The 15,082-nt window shown below is 34.3% G+C and overlaps 1 protein-coding gene across 1 annotated transcript in view; it reads left to right on the forward strand.

The window, feature by feature from the left end:
* Positions 1-15,082, forward strand: part of HERC2 (HECT and RLD domain containing E3 ubiquitin protein ligase 2) — a 243,202-nt gene that overhangs the window by 197,505 nt on the left and 30,615 nt on the right. Inside the window, exons 68-75 of the mRNA XM_044669288.1 lie at positions 109-249; positions 2,082-2,273; positions 8,486-8,639; positions 10,649-10,756; positions 11,235-11,366; positions 11,964-12,122; positions 12,215-12,333; positions 14,179-14,304. Of these exons, the coding sequence (XP_044525223.1) occupies positions 109-249; positions 2,082-2,273; positions 8,486-8,639; positions 10,649-10,756; positions 11,235-11,366; positions 11,964-12,122; positions 12,215-12,333; positions 14,179-14,304 (1,131 nt within the window). The remainder of the gene's footprint in view (positions 1-108; positions 250-2,081; positions 2,274-8,485; positions 8,640-10,648; positions 10,757-11,234; positions 11,367-11,963; positions 12,123-12,214; positions 12,334-14,178; positions 14,305-15,082) is intronic.

Raw genomic sequence — 15,082 nt, forward strand, 5'->3', positions numbered from 1 at the left:
AAAGGCCTGCTACATTTTTAAAATTTCAAAAACATCTAGATATTCCTAGTTTTTCATTTTTTTGGTTCATCTTTCTTATTTTTTCTGCTTTAATTTTTTAAAAACTAGGTAGTTCCTTCAGAAGATGCTGTGACTCCATCAGCAGTGACTCCTTCAGCTTCTTCTGCCTCTTCTCGACCATTTATTCCAGTGACTGATGATCCTGGAGCTGCCAGTATCATTGCAGAGACTATGACTAAAACCAAAGAAGTAATAATATTATTTTGAATTTAATTGAATACCTTGATTTATTATGCCACTCTACTAATTGTCTTTATGTCATTATATTTTCCTTTGAGTATCTTTTGTTTGTAAGACCAAAAGGAAATGTTGATATGTGTTAAGAATTTCTAACTTTAAAAATAATTGAAATAATTTAAAATGTAAATTTGCCATCACTAAGTTAAAATTTTAACCTTCCTATTTATAAATGATTCTGCAGTTAATTGCTTTTGATAAATTACATTTGATTACTTCTAGTCCTCCTATGATCAAAAAGTATAATCACATATAATTTCTCTTTTCTTCATATTCCAGAAGAAAAGAAAAGGGCAAGTATAGCATCATAAATGAATTGTTTTTCTCTTAGCTTCTAGTGAAATTAAGCTCAGAGCTGTTTGTTGACTTTTAAACTTAAAAATAATATTGATATTAATACATAGGCTATATATACATATGAACACACACATAGGATTTATGTAACACATATATTCAAATAAATATATATCTAAATGTATGTATCTATCCAGTGGACTCAAATTTAAGAGCAAGTATTACAGTTGCTTAGAAGATGTTTCGAAGGAATCATTGTAGGAATCTAGATGAGATATGTAAAATTATCCTTGAAATATTTGAATTCTTATTGGTAAGTATGTCAAATCAAGAGACATATCAAGCTTGTCATAAAAGGGAAAACCATGAGTGTTGGCTTTGTATGGTGCAAATTCTTTGGGATGGAACTCTTAGTTGTAAATAAATTAATTCCCAGAGCTAAATGGTAAAATGATAGTAGACATCTGCTATCAAATAACATGTTTACACTAAATACTAGAAAAGCTACTATTGTATTTTTATGCTAAATATTAGAAAAACTATTGATGTACTAAAATGTACTTTTGAGTGAATGTATATTTGAATAATTAATTTTACATTCATTTACAATTCCAGACTTAAAATGTTGCGGTGAAAGAATTTTACAGCATATTTTTCATATTGGACATTAGAATTTTTCAAAAGTATACTTATAATTCTAGTTGCTAATCAGTTATTTGTTCCTTGATTTAATGATTGGGAAGTATTCTACAAGGAAAAACCAGTTATATATTTTTTTTAAACCCTTGTACTTCGGTGCATTGTCTCATAGGTGGAAGAGTGGTAAGGGTGGGCAATGGGGGTCAAGTGACTTGCCCAGGGTCACACAGCTGGGAAGTGTGTTATATTTTGTTTTGTTTCTAATGCACATTTTGTTTTGCTTCACTATTTTCTTTAGCTGTTGCTTCCTTTTCTTTTAATTCATGCCTAAGAATTCATGCCTTTGTTTTTACTGCATTTCAAATTTAGGAAACTATTTTCATTCCTGAAAATGCTAAGCTTTTGTGCTCCTGTACTCAACACAGACATAATACCTTTTCTAAATGAATCTCACCCAGTTGCAGTAAGGATTTTTAAAAAGTTGAAAGAAAGGGCATAATAGTTTTAAGTATTCCATTGTAATTCATAATTTCAGTACTATATTGGTCACTTTACTAAACTAATCTGTTTTAATTTTCTTTATGTTTTGAAGACATGCTTCGTAATGTCTCTGTATTTGGTAAGATTTTGAAAAGAATCAATCAAGACTATTTAGAAAGTATAAGTTTATGATTGAAGGCCTGTTTAGGAACCTGAACTATATATTGACTTAATTGAATTTTTGGCTTTACAGTGTAGAGTAAACTTCATATAATAAACCTCAAGCACTTATAAAAAGATGTGTTCATAATTAAAAAGTAAAACAATATATTTTATATTATATTCATTATCTTTATTTTTTAACTTTTCAGGATGTTGAAAGCCAAAATAAAGTATCAGGTCCTGAACCACAATATTTGGATGAGTTTACTAGCCTCTTAGTGCCAGATGATACTCGTGTCATGGTTGACTTACTCAAGCTATCTGTTTCTAACCGGGCTGGTGAGAAGGGAAAAGATGTTCTTTCAGCTGTGCTCTCTGGTATGGGCACTGCTTATCCACAGGTAGGTTAAAGCATATGCTAGAAATACCTCATTTACTTTTTTCATTATACTGTACTGCTTAATTTTTCCCAGATTCTTATTGATGTAAACATGCAGTCATGGGAAGATCACTTAAGCTTACTTAAGCCAATTATTACATTTGCCTTAAGCTCAGAAGAAATTGAAGCTGGGAGGTCAGAGCCCTGGTTGTTGCCTTTATGGAAAAAGCTTCAGTTGGCAAATTCTACTAGTGAATTCTTTTCCAGTATTATTCCTTGGAGAGCTATTTCAGGGACCATTTTCCTTTTTTTTTCATTCCTCTGTATTCGCCAACTGTTACATTTGAAAATTAAGGCAAAGTGTGAGATAGTTATCTGAGCATGATTAGTTTATAACTGAGGCTAGTAGTAACTGATATATTGGGCCAGTGGCCTTTCTTAGTGATCAAAGACCCCAAAGTCCTTACTAGCCTCACTAGCCTTACTGTAATTTTGGGGAATAAAGAATTGGGTAGGTGGGGAAGACAGCATGATTGGTTTCAGAGTACATAGCATTATGGGGTTAGGAACATGACTGGTCATTTAAAAGAAGATTATCTAACACATCCACTTGGGGCTAGTGACCACCTCTCTCTGATAATTAAGGAATGTTAATTGTTTTATCTGACCCATCAGCATCTTGTAGACCTTGTTAGTAGAACTGAATTTGTATATTCCCTGGAACCTAGAAAGTTTTGTTAGAGAGATAAGATATTAGGATAGGTAAGGCTGGTGAGGATACCTCTTGGGGACAATAATTTTGTGGGGTAAACAGATATCCATGAAATGTATCCTAGGGAATTCCAGCATGAATTATAACAACCTTTCTTTTAAAGTAGCTTTAAGCTGTATTCTTGACTATAACTTAGCTTTGTAAGGGATAAAAGGGGTTTTGATTGGGTGAATATTAAAAGGTTTGGTAGCCAGGGAATTGAATAATTATCAATCCCTAATTAAAGAATAACCTCAACTCAAAATGACTTTTATGGAAATTTATTTACAAATGTGGAGAGAAAGAGGAAATAAGAAAATGAGAGAGAGGATAAGATAAGTAATCTAACACACTAGGTAATTTGCTCAGATCCCCTAGTTTGACCCAGGCAGATCTAATTAAACCTCAGCCAAGGGAGGTTCGGCCTTGAGCCCAAGGCCCCAAGGCTGGAAAGTAGGAGGGCCAAGGCCTGGAGGGCCCTGGAGGTGAATGAAGCAAAAGCTTCAGTCATGGACTGTCTATTGAAAGGGAAGTTCCTTAAGAGAAGTTCAGGAATATTCAGTCTTTACACTCACCACATGGAATTCCAAAGGAAAGATTTAAAAACAGTCTCACCAAGGTATCAGGGTCCCAGCTCCAGAGCTCCTCCAAGTCCAAGCCACAAAGAAGAAGAGCCCAGCTGAACTCACTGAACTCTCTTTTAAAGGGGCTACTTTTGTGTCATTTCCTGTGCCTTCCTCCTAGTTTATGTGTCCAATCACAACAGACACTTATCTTAGGACTGCCCAGGAGGCAATCAGTAAATTCTGATTTGTCACTCTCTCTAGCACACAGACCAACTTGTGAGTTAAGTGGAGTTGTTTACACTTTTGGTGATTAAATCTAAAGATGGGCAGGGTAGACTTAATCTAATTATCGCAGCTATGTCCTTGAGCTCAGCTTAAGTATGTAGATTCACCTAGAAGCTTGTACTTAAGTCATGCCAAGTGAATGCTGAACCAATTTTGAAATTAATACAGCAAAAAATCAGTTACCTTATAAAATCAATATGGTAGAAGTAAAAATAGGAGTCTGAGATAATATTAGTTTGGAGCTTTATACACAACCAACCCTAAGATTGAAAATTATAGTCAAGTTGTTATTTTGCATTAATTGATAGAATGCCCACAATAGATATTGTAAGCATTTGATGAAGTCATGGGTCCGGCTCCTCTTCTCTACACAAATAAAAAAAGAATGTCACTTGGCAACAACATAGATAACTATCAATCAGAAAATTTAGGGAGAAATAAATTGTTTATTTTATAAGAAGAAAAGAAACTCCCCACAAGCAGTGAAATGTTCTGACTATATCTTATGGAAGTGAAGTAATTAATAGTTATTAATTAATTAATATTAATAGTTTTTGCATCCTAGTACTTAAAATTTTGTTCCGTGGGGATAAGTACTTGAGGTGACTGTTTAAAGATTTTCAAGTTGCAAAATAGATGTTCTTTCTTGCTAACACTCTATTTTTTACTCAGTCCATAGTGTTGATGATACTGATCTAATTTGTTTTCTATGTTGCTTTTTTCCATGTAATATGTTATGAAATATTAGCAAAATTGTCTTTCATATGCTTTTGGGAGGCAAAATTATGATTTCCATGGAAACTACTCTTCTCTTTCTTTTTTAATGCAGTGATATAGTAACTTGTTAATAAGTACTTATGGGAGAAGCAGCAGGGATTTACACTGGTGTCAGGGTGATCTGACTTCAGGTCCTGCCTCAGGCATATGCTGACTCCCTGACCCTGGGTGAGCAACTTATAACCTCTTTAGCACCTGAAGCAGCTCTTAAGATCATAAGTTGTCTTCCCTTCTCTAGCCTTGGCACATCCAAGCACTGTTACTTCTCATAGTGTGCCTGAGTCATACCAAACCAGCTTTGCCAGACATGAATAGCCTGGTATCATAAGCCCAATGAGCTCCAGGCTTTTGTCAGGGCATGTTAGGCCTACTTCTTGAGAAACTAGGTGGAAAGTATGGATGGTAAAATTACTACTGTTCAATATCAAACTAAATCAGAAGAAAGAATCAAGGAGGAAAAAAGCCAAAAGTAGGAAATGAGAGGAATCCTCCAAAACCAGGGGATCCAGAAAGTGAGGAAAGTGACATAGTATATAACAGTGATGGTGAACCTATGGCACAGATGCCAAAGATGGCACACAGAGCACTCTCTGTGGGCACTTGGCCTCTCTCCTCCCACCCTATCTCCCACCCCTAGAGTTCCTTACTAGAATGGCAGAGAGACTCAGGCAGAGCTGTTCCCCTTCCCCTTTCCACTGTACCTGATGACATTTCTCCCATCCCCTGCCCCTCTGTCCAGCAGCCCAATGGGAGTTCACAGGGGGTAAGGTGGAAAGCTCATAGGAGGCAGAGCTGGAGAGGAGTGGAGTGCTGAAGCCTCTTGCCTCCCCATGTCTACACTCACTGAGGACATTCTTCATTCCATCCCTTCACTCACCAGCCCAATGGGAGCACTTTCTCCATACCCTTTGTGGGGTAAAGGAGGGGGCATGGCACATGGTCTTGGGGGAAGGGTGAGGGTGGCAGTGGGCATGGCACCCCATCCCTAAAAGGTTCACCATAGGTGGTATATAATAATAGATTGAAGAACTAGATTCTGATACCTCTTAGGAAAAGGGAAATGAACCTGTAGAGATAATAGATGAGCTGATGGATCAAGCTAATGAAAAAAAAGGTGGCATTTATTGATGGTCTAAATTAGGGGTCGGCAACGTATGGCTCTCAAGCCATATCTGGCTCTACCTCCTGACCTGCTAGTCTGGGTAGAGCCCCAGGATGTGCCCCAGGGGGCCCTTCAGCCCCTGCCCCATAATCCAGCACCTTCCACCTCCCTCCTCCTTCTTACGCAGGCGTTTATGGCTCTCACGGCCAAAAAGGTTGCCGACCGTTAGTCTAAATAGTGGTGAACTCTAAAGAGCAATTGATTACTCTGTGACACAACAGTTGAAATAAACTCTGACTTATTTCAATCTTATCAGTATCCAGGGTAAATACACAGACTTCTAGGCCACTGGGAGGAGTTAGTCCATGATCTTTCCATGATATATAAACTGGACTATGATGAAGTCAGTAATATGCTGAAGGAAGTTCAATCAATGGCCATAAGAAAATTGGTGAAAATACAAAAGAAATAGGAATAAGAGATCCAAGAAAGAAGAAAGAGTAAAAAAGTCTTAGGAAGAACCTTGGACATCCCAAAGGGAGAAATAGATCCAGTGAAATGCCGGAACCAAGTTTTGTGGTTTTCCTTGAGATGTGATTGGGAACTTTCCAGGAGCCTTGCCTGGTATAGGCAGACCTATTAGAAATACTAGCATCCAGAAGTTCTTGTAGCCATATAGGATTCAGAAAGTATGATGGCTTTCCATGAGGTGGCTTAGAATCCAGCAAACATGTCAAATGTCAGAGCAACTCAAATGTCATGTCATGAATCTTATCAGCAAATTATCATCCAAAAGCCTTTACTGAACAAAAAACAACCCATATCACTTAATGGAACTTGTAGTAATACAAATACCTGTGATGTTTTAAACAAGAAAGGTGATATACTTTAAAGATAATCTCTCCTCTTCTTCCCAGCATGACAGAAGCCATTTTTATAGTGATTGGCTGGCTATCATTCTAGTCATACACAGTGTATAATTAGAAAGTGTTGTACCCCAGGACTATGTTCTCCAGAATTCTTTTAGTATTTCCCAAAATTCCTTTCCTTTCTTCACTACATTGAGTGTTCACATTATATATATAGTTGCAGGGAACTCCTCACTCTCTCTTTTTTACCCGCGTGCATGGCTAGGTTGGCTCCCTCTTTGCTCTAGCTTTTTACTTTCCTTTTTGCTTCAAGTTATTATTAATAAATTTATTAAATATAATACTTGGAGTATTTGGATATTAATTTTTAATCTCACATCAGAAACACTCACTTTAACTAGAAATTCAGAAGCATTCCCTAAAATTGTAAAAATTACTTACAGGAGAAAATTTCAGTTAGATGATGAAGTTGGAAGCCAGACTGTAGAGAGTTAAGAGAGGATGAGAGAAAAGAAAACTTTCACTTAATGTAGGTGTTCTCAGTGAATTTAGCTACAGAGGGGAGAATTATAGCAGGATAGCTAATGGGAGTGTGAAGACTCAAGTGAGAGTTTGAGGATGAGAGAGAGATGAGGATGTTTTGTAGGTAGTAGGGAAGCAACTATAGTTGATAGTTGTTAATTAAAGATAAACCAGTGGAGATGATAGAGCAGTCTTCTGCAGAAAGATGGGAGTGAATGAGATCACTTTTGCTTAAAATCTAGGCTGCTTTGGCAGTGAAGGGCTACTTCACTATATCACACCAGAAGCAAAGGAGTAGATAGTGATAGAAGTGTGATGTCTTTTGAGTACAGAAGAGAAAGAATGGGCTCTTTTCAGTGAGAGAGGAGGCAAAGTTTTCAGTTGAGTGTTTGGGGGGCAGGGGAAACTGAGAGAATGTGAGAAGGGAGAAGATTTAGAGAACCACTGTAGTGTGTGGTATAGTGAGTTAATTAGGTACTTACAACTTGTAACATTCAGAATAACTGACACAATAAACATTCTGGTTTTTTTTTTTCTTAGTTTACTAAATCTTACTTCCTTTATTTAAGTGGTGCAAAATGATCATCAGATTGTGGCTGTGTAAAATATTTTGGAGTGTCTTTGTGCTCAGAATTGTGTTAGTCATTATTGGCTTCACAAATATAAAGTTCATTTAGGATCTCAGTATCCAAATCGTAACTTTTTTTCTCATAACAACTACAAGAAATAAAGAGAAATAGGAAAAACTTTTTTTAGCTTAAAAATACATGTTTTTCAAATATTTCTAATTACTTTAAGTTGTATTGCTCTACCAACCTGCAAACTTAATCATCTATATTAGTCCAGTTTTCCATACAGGCTTTATACATAGCTAGGTGAAAAGTACAAGTTTCCCTTTTTGTCTTTCTTTTTGTTTTTTGAAGCCAAGTGTTTCATTTTCATTTCTGCACCTATACTTGGTCTTCTCTGGACATTTGTGCTGTAGTCTTTATGGGACCAGCTTTGGCTACAATACAAATCCCATTTTAAAAATCCTCTTTCTTTTCAAATATTTAGCTTGTTTTTATCCTTTCCCTTCCTCCCTCCTTCAAAGTAAATTGTCTGGAATATGATAACTTTTTGCTTCTCGTTTAGTTTTGTTTCCAAGAGAATCTATCCTTATTGGAAGAAATAAACATCTGTTTTATTTAGACCATCCTATCCTTGCTTTGATATAAGTTTATTCTGAGATGTTTTTGGGTTGTGTGGGTGGTGGTGGTGGTGATATGGTAGTGGTAAGAAGTGACCTACTTAGCTTTTTTTTTTACCCAGATATTGTTATAGTTCACATTTTATTGGTTTTGTTTTTCTTATTCCTCCCAGGTAGCTGATATGTTGTTGGAGCTCTGTGTTACAGAGTTAGAAGATGTTGCTACAGACTCTCAGAGTGGAAGACTCTCTTCTCAGCCTGTTGTAGTAGAAAGTAGCCATCCATATACTGATGATACCTCAACTAGTGGCACTGTCAAAATACCAGGTATTAAGTACAAACCAAAAGTATAAGAAATGGGAACAAATATCACCTCCTTGAATTGTGTGAATGATTGCACTTTCAAAGAATAACAAAAGGAATTTCTGTAAAATCCTTAATTGAATAGCTAGTAAAATCCTATTAACGTGGAAATTAAATGGGCTGAATTTTAGAATGATAGAGCTAGGAAGATAATTTACCAATCTACCAATATAATTTAAGCCAAGTTTTTCAGTTTATGAATGAAGAAATAGACCTTGATAGTTTGAAGTGACTTTACCTAGTATTCCTTAGTATTATTATGTAGGATCATCAGATTCTTTTTTTTTTTTTTTAACATATTAGCATTTTGTTACTGGTTGTTGTTCTAAGGAGAGGACCTCTATATAAAGCCTAGAAATATTTAGTTAGCATAAGTTCTGCTTTATATATTTCTAAGTTTTAAAGCATAATTTATAGAGTTTATTATTTAATAGGCAATTGTAATGAAAATTAGGAAAAATATGAAGGAAAACTTGAATACACGACTACCTGATATATTAGGAAACAAGGCTATTTTCTAGAAAGCTGAAGAATAGCCAAATAAAGGTTTTTAGATGTAAATTATCAATTTAATCATGAATTTGGATTTGTATATGTTATCTAAAAATCATCCTCAAGATTATTCTAATATGCAAATTTTATTGATGGTTTCTTGTAGTGGTCACATGATGAGGACTTTATTTTTCTTTACTTGAAATTCCAGTTATCAAATTTTTAAATATTACTTGTAGTTCATTAACAAACTTTTCAGAACCTATTGTGCAAAGTATGAGATACTGTCAGATCTTTTTTAGATATCAGTAGACTAAGCACTAATTATACTTTTTCCTCTCTCTGTTATGTTTGTTTATATTCTGTAGTTGAAGTGTATTGCCTATTAATGTATAAAGCAAACAGAATTTCCTCTAATTAGGGTACTTATACCTTATGAAAAAAATGAAGCTTACCTGTTTGCTTCTTGTTCCACAAAATAAGCCAGTAACATTTGGTCAGAAATATTCAGTATCTTTCTTAGGAGAAATTTAGTACAATTATACAGTAGCCTTTCATTTTTAGGTATCAAATGTTTAAATTGAAGTTTGAGGCAGTTTCTGTCAGTGATACCTTAAGTAGCAAAGAGATTGTGCCATCTGGTGGCAAAATTATATTTAATATTTTTGATACTTTTTTATTCTGAATCAGATGGTAATTTTTTGGTATGTGTTTCATATCAACTTTGTTTATTAACAAACTCATTTTTGTGCTCAAACTATTGGATTTAGAATCTTTAAAAGATGTTATAAAAATTTTGTCAAAAGACAATGCTTACATTAGGTTTGAGTCATAGAGTAAGACTTCTGTTATGTTGTATTTGTCATTAAGTATTATTACATAAAATTATTACATAATCTAATTTATCCTAAGGGAGGAAAGAGGTTCATGCTTTAAAAATTTGACTAAAGTGTTTGTTAAATATAAATAATTTAGCATTTTTTTTGGTGGCAGGTAATACATGAAATTACATGAACATAAAGCCAGAAAGGAACAAGATTATGAAGAATTTTTTAGGTTGTCTTTGTCTACAGCTTTTATGTTATAGCTTTTAAAGATATTGATACCAGTTTCCTGTTTTATGAATCTTTTTCTGTTGGGTTTTTCTACTTATGTTCCTAGTATATTTGCAGCTCACTCAGGACAGAAATCATAATTTTTTATCTTTGTAATACTATATAACATCTTGTATATTTTGGGGGGTAGTGGGATGGTCCATGGTTGTTAGTTCACCAGAGTAGGGAATTCTGCTGTAGAAACTCCCTCCAGGACCTTGATAAATGTTTGTTGAATTGAATTGAATAAATAAAAATATAGTTATGATTTGTTATGGATGCAAGAAGCTTAAAATTCATTTTTGTATTTTGAACATCTCTCATTATACATTATAAGAAAGAGTAATAATATATGAAATTTATCGTGCAGTACCTTTTGTTCTCTAGGTGCTGAAGGACTCAGAGTAGAGTTTGACCGACAGTGCTCTACAGAGAGGCGTCATGATCCTCTCACAATAATGGATGGTGTCAACAGGATAGTTTCAGTTCGATCAGGTGATCAAGAAAATATTAAACTAAAGTGCCATTCTAAAGCACTCAACAAATAAAAGGGAATGAGGGAAAATTTAGCCAGTTATGTTAAGTGAGAAATTTTTTTAGACAATTTTTATTTTTTAACTTATCTAGTAACAAAGTGTCAAAATATGCCACGTTTTTAGAATATCTAAAATAGTCTAAAAATAGAATATCTATCTTACATTGGCTATATTAATGAGTAAAGTTATTTAAGTAGCAAATAGTTGATAAAGGAATCATTTCATTTTATTTCTGACCCCGCCCCCTTTTTTCCCCAAGTTTGTTTTTACAAGTATTTATTTTTGATTGCCACTTTAAACTGTAGAGTTTTTGGTTTCTTTGAATTTTACTATAGTGAATGCAGACTTCTGAAGTTGCTAATTGCTACCCCAAAGTTATTTATTTGAGACAATCATATAAATGTAAAATCTTTTTGTATGTTATTTCATTGTGTAAGGTCGAGAATGGTCTGACTGGTCCAGTGAGCTACGAATTCCTGGAGATGAATTAAAGTGGAAGTTCATCAGTGATGGATCAGTAAATGGATGGGGTTGGCGATTCACTGTCTATCCTATTATGCCAGCTGCAGGTAAAAAAAGATGTATTATATACCTTAGAAATGATTACTTAATTTGAATATATCCCATGACATATTAATATTTTAAATAATTATTTAAAAGCAGATAAGTATTTTTGTAATTTCTTAACAAATTAATTTTCTTAACTTAGTAATTTGAGTGCTACCTTTACATCAAATTGTGATGGAAACTATTTAAAGGAAATTTAACCAAGGAGAATGTTGATTAATCATGCATTGTATAATATAGCTTATTCTAAAGAGTTTTAATGGTATTTTAAGCTTTAAAAAAGGAATGTATTTGAATTTGTTTTTAATAGTTTAAAACTGGTGCAGAATTTCAGAACAACCCATACCTAAAAAAAGTTACTATGTTTTGAGTTACAATATGTTAAAGATAAATGGCCAGCTGTAAGATAAAATATTTAATATGTGCAAGGCAATTGCTTAAATATTTTAGCTTTATAGCAGTTGTAATTTCATTCTTGGTTTTCATCTTTAAATGTCTAGTAAAAGGTGTTTGAAACAACAGATTGTTAAATGGAATTTTAATTTGCATAATTATCACTTATTCAAATACTAATCATTTTATAAACATTAATCTTATAGGGCCTAAAGATCTTCTTTCAGATCGCTGTATTCTTTCCTGTCCATCAATGGACCTGGTCACATGCTTGTTGGATTTTCGTTTGAATTTAGCTTCCAACAGAAGTATTGTTCCTCGACTGGCAGCATCACTTGCAGCATGTGCTCAACTGAGTGCTTTAGGTAAATGTAACATTTACATCAATAAGCATTTTCTTCATTGAGGATTTTGGCTTTTTAAACTTCAGATATTGACTCTTGCTTGGTGATTTCAGCTGCTGGTCACAGAATGTGGGCCCTTCAGAGATTGAGGAAACTACTTACAACTGAATTTGGACAGTCAATCAATATAAATAGGATACTTGGAGATAATGATGGAGAAACAAGAGCTATGGTAGGGAAGATTTCTTAAAAGTACTAAAACTTTATTTGTCTGGATTATTCATTAAATGACAAATTAGGAAAAGAAGTTGCAAGTTTTAGAATGAGCATAGCAAAACTTTAAAGTTTGCAGACATCTTCATACCACTCTATAAACCACTTATAAGCGGTGTTGTGTCTAAGATTTTTCTATCTATTTTCCTTCTATACTGCAAGAATTTTTTTTCAACCAGACCCATGATTTAATTTGCATAGGATTCTCAGTGAGGAACTTCCTCTGCCAAGTGTTAGGGAAACCAGGAAAAAAAGCAAAAACAATCCTGTTACCCAAGGAGCTGGCATTGAAACAGGGCAGATAACTTGTATGTAATTTAGAAGATAGAGTATAAATACAGGACAGATGGAAGAAAGAGACTTAAAAAGGAAAACACTGGAAAATGGAGGTAACAAGAAAGGCTTTGCTGCAAGTGGAGCTTGAACTGAGTTTTAAAGGAAGATAGTGATTTAATAAGACAGTGTTTGAATAGGGGAACAGCAAAGACATTATGCATTGTGGCCTATATATAGGCCACTGTAGTTAGATCACTGAATATGGAAAGGAGAATTAAATGTTAAAAGACTAGAAAGATATAGGAAGGAGAAAAGTTGTGAAGAACTTTTAATGACTGTGGAATTTATATTTGACCCTAAAAGTTAATAGAGAGTCATTGGAATTTAGGGTAGGGTAGGGTAGAGACATGGCAAGACTTACACTTTAGGAAAAGCACTTTCGCAGCTAGTAAAGGGGATAAGATATAATACAAAGACTTAAAGCAGAGAGTCCATTTAGAGCACTATTGCATTAGTCCATGTGGGAGTTGATGAAGGTCTGATTAGGGTATCGCTTGAATGAGTAAAGTGAAGTAGATGCTTGTGAGAGATTTTATGGAGAAAGAAATTGTAGATGATTAGATATAAGAGAGAGGATCGGTTCAGAATGAAATAGCTTGCATCTGCTTTGAAATTTTGGGGGTTTAGAGTTGTCTGGGACACTGAGAAGTTAGGTCACAAACTGAAATGTATCAGAGATGGAGTTAGAACCTCAGTCTTCCACACACACACACACACACACACACACACACACACACACAACTACTACTACTACTACTACTTCTACCACTAAAGATCACTATTTTGTGTCCTACACTTCTTACAATCAATAGTAACCAAAATTTTTACTTATGATCAAATGCGATCATAAGTTTTCAGTTAGAAGTTATTGATAATTTATCTCATTGTCCATATTACCTTTCCAATTTCACAGTGACTTGATACAGATTAGATTGCAGTTGCCTAGGCAAAGCTATATTGCACATATTAATTTAGTTCTTTACTGAGGTTTTTTTCACTAATATTCTTACAGTTCATTTTCTCCTGGATTGGTCTTTATTAAGTAAAATCATGTTATGTTAAAAAAGGCAGTTGCTGATAACAATATGCTTCATCTTTATCACTTAAATCAGAGGGAATTTACAGATCAGAGAATGAACTCCAGATTGCTTAATTTACTTCTTTTCTGTAAGGACCCCACACAGAAAGTTGTATATCCTTTTATCAGAAGTTGTCTGGTAGTTTTCATTTACTTACCTGAATTTGTATTACTGTCCTTTTTTCTATTTTATCTTTAAACTCTTGTTAAAGTACAGGATGAATAAATGAATGAATGAATGAAAAAGTATTGATTAAGTGCTTACTGGGTACCATGTACTATTTATTAATATTCCATCTTGATGTATTGATACTTAAGACATAAGTTATTCCAACAGTTTGAATTCTAGTATGTTTAATTAATTTTACCTTTTCTTTTTTTTCCCCTCAGAGTTTTACAGGTAGTGCTCTAGCAGCTTTGGTAAAAGGCCTTCCAGAAGCTTTGCAAAGACAATTTGAATATGAAGATCCGATTGTTAGAGGTGGCAAACAACTGCTCCATAGCCCCTTCTTTAAGGTAACATTTTAAAAATAAGTGACAAAGAACAAGTTGAATGGGAGAGACATAAAAAAATAAGCCAAGTGAGACTTAGTATTTGGAATTTGAAGTTATTTTTCCATGGTGATGAAATTAGATATTTAAATTGGAGATAAAACTTATGCCCCCCTCTCACCTACCATTCCTTTGCCCCCTCCAAAAAAGAAAAAGGATTATAGTGGAGATGATAGTAAATTATTCCAAGTTCTATTTTCCTAATAACAGATAACTATGCTTTGTTGCAAGTTCTGCAAATTTGTTGGACTTTAAAATATGTGGTAGGATTCTCTCAGTAAATAGATAGAAGAGGACATTCTGTGCCTAGGAAAAAAGAGGAAAGACATGAAGACAGAACATATAGGCTATTTGGGGGAAGCTGAGTAGAGTAGAGTATAGTTCAAATTGGTTGGAGGATAGAATATGTGGAAGAAATAAGAAATAAATTTGAAAAGGCAGTATGAGAAAGGTGGCATGGTTCAAAATCTTGAAGACAATGACTTATGTGACCTGAGTAAATCACATAAGCTCTCATTGTTCTAGGCCTCTTTTTTTAAGACTATAAACTGCAGAACAGTACAATTATAGTGGTGGAGAAGTTTCCCCACCAAGATTTTCTTCTACAATGAAATCAGTCATCTGGATTTAAAGAAAAAAGAACAAAGATAATGTGATGCTAGAGTTATAGAGGAACTTGCATGCTAAACATAGCCAGCCAGCTAACATTTATTAAGTGCCTACAATGTGCCAAGCACGGTGT

The sequence above is a fragment of the Gracilinanus agilis genome, chromosome 3, assembly GCF_016433145.1.
Source record: "Gracilinanus agilis isolate LMUSP501 chromosome 3, AgileGrace, whole genome shotgun sequence".
NCBI lineage: Eukaryota > Metazoa > Chordata > Mammalia > Didelphimorphia > Didelphidae > Gracilinanus > Gracilinanus agilis.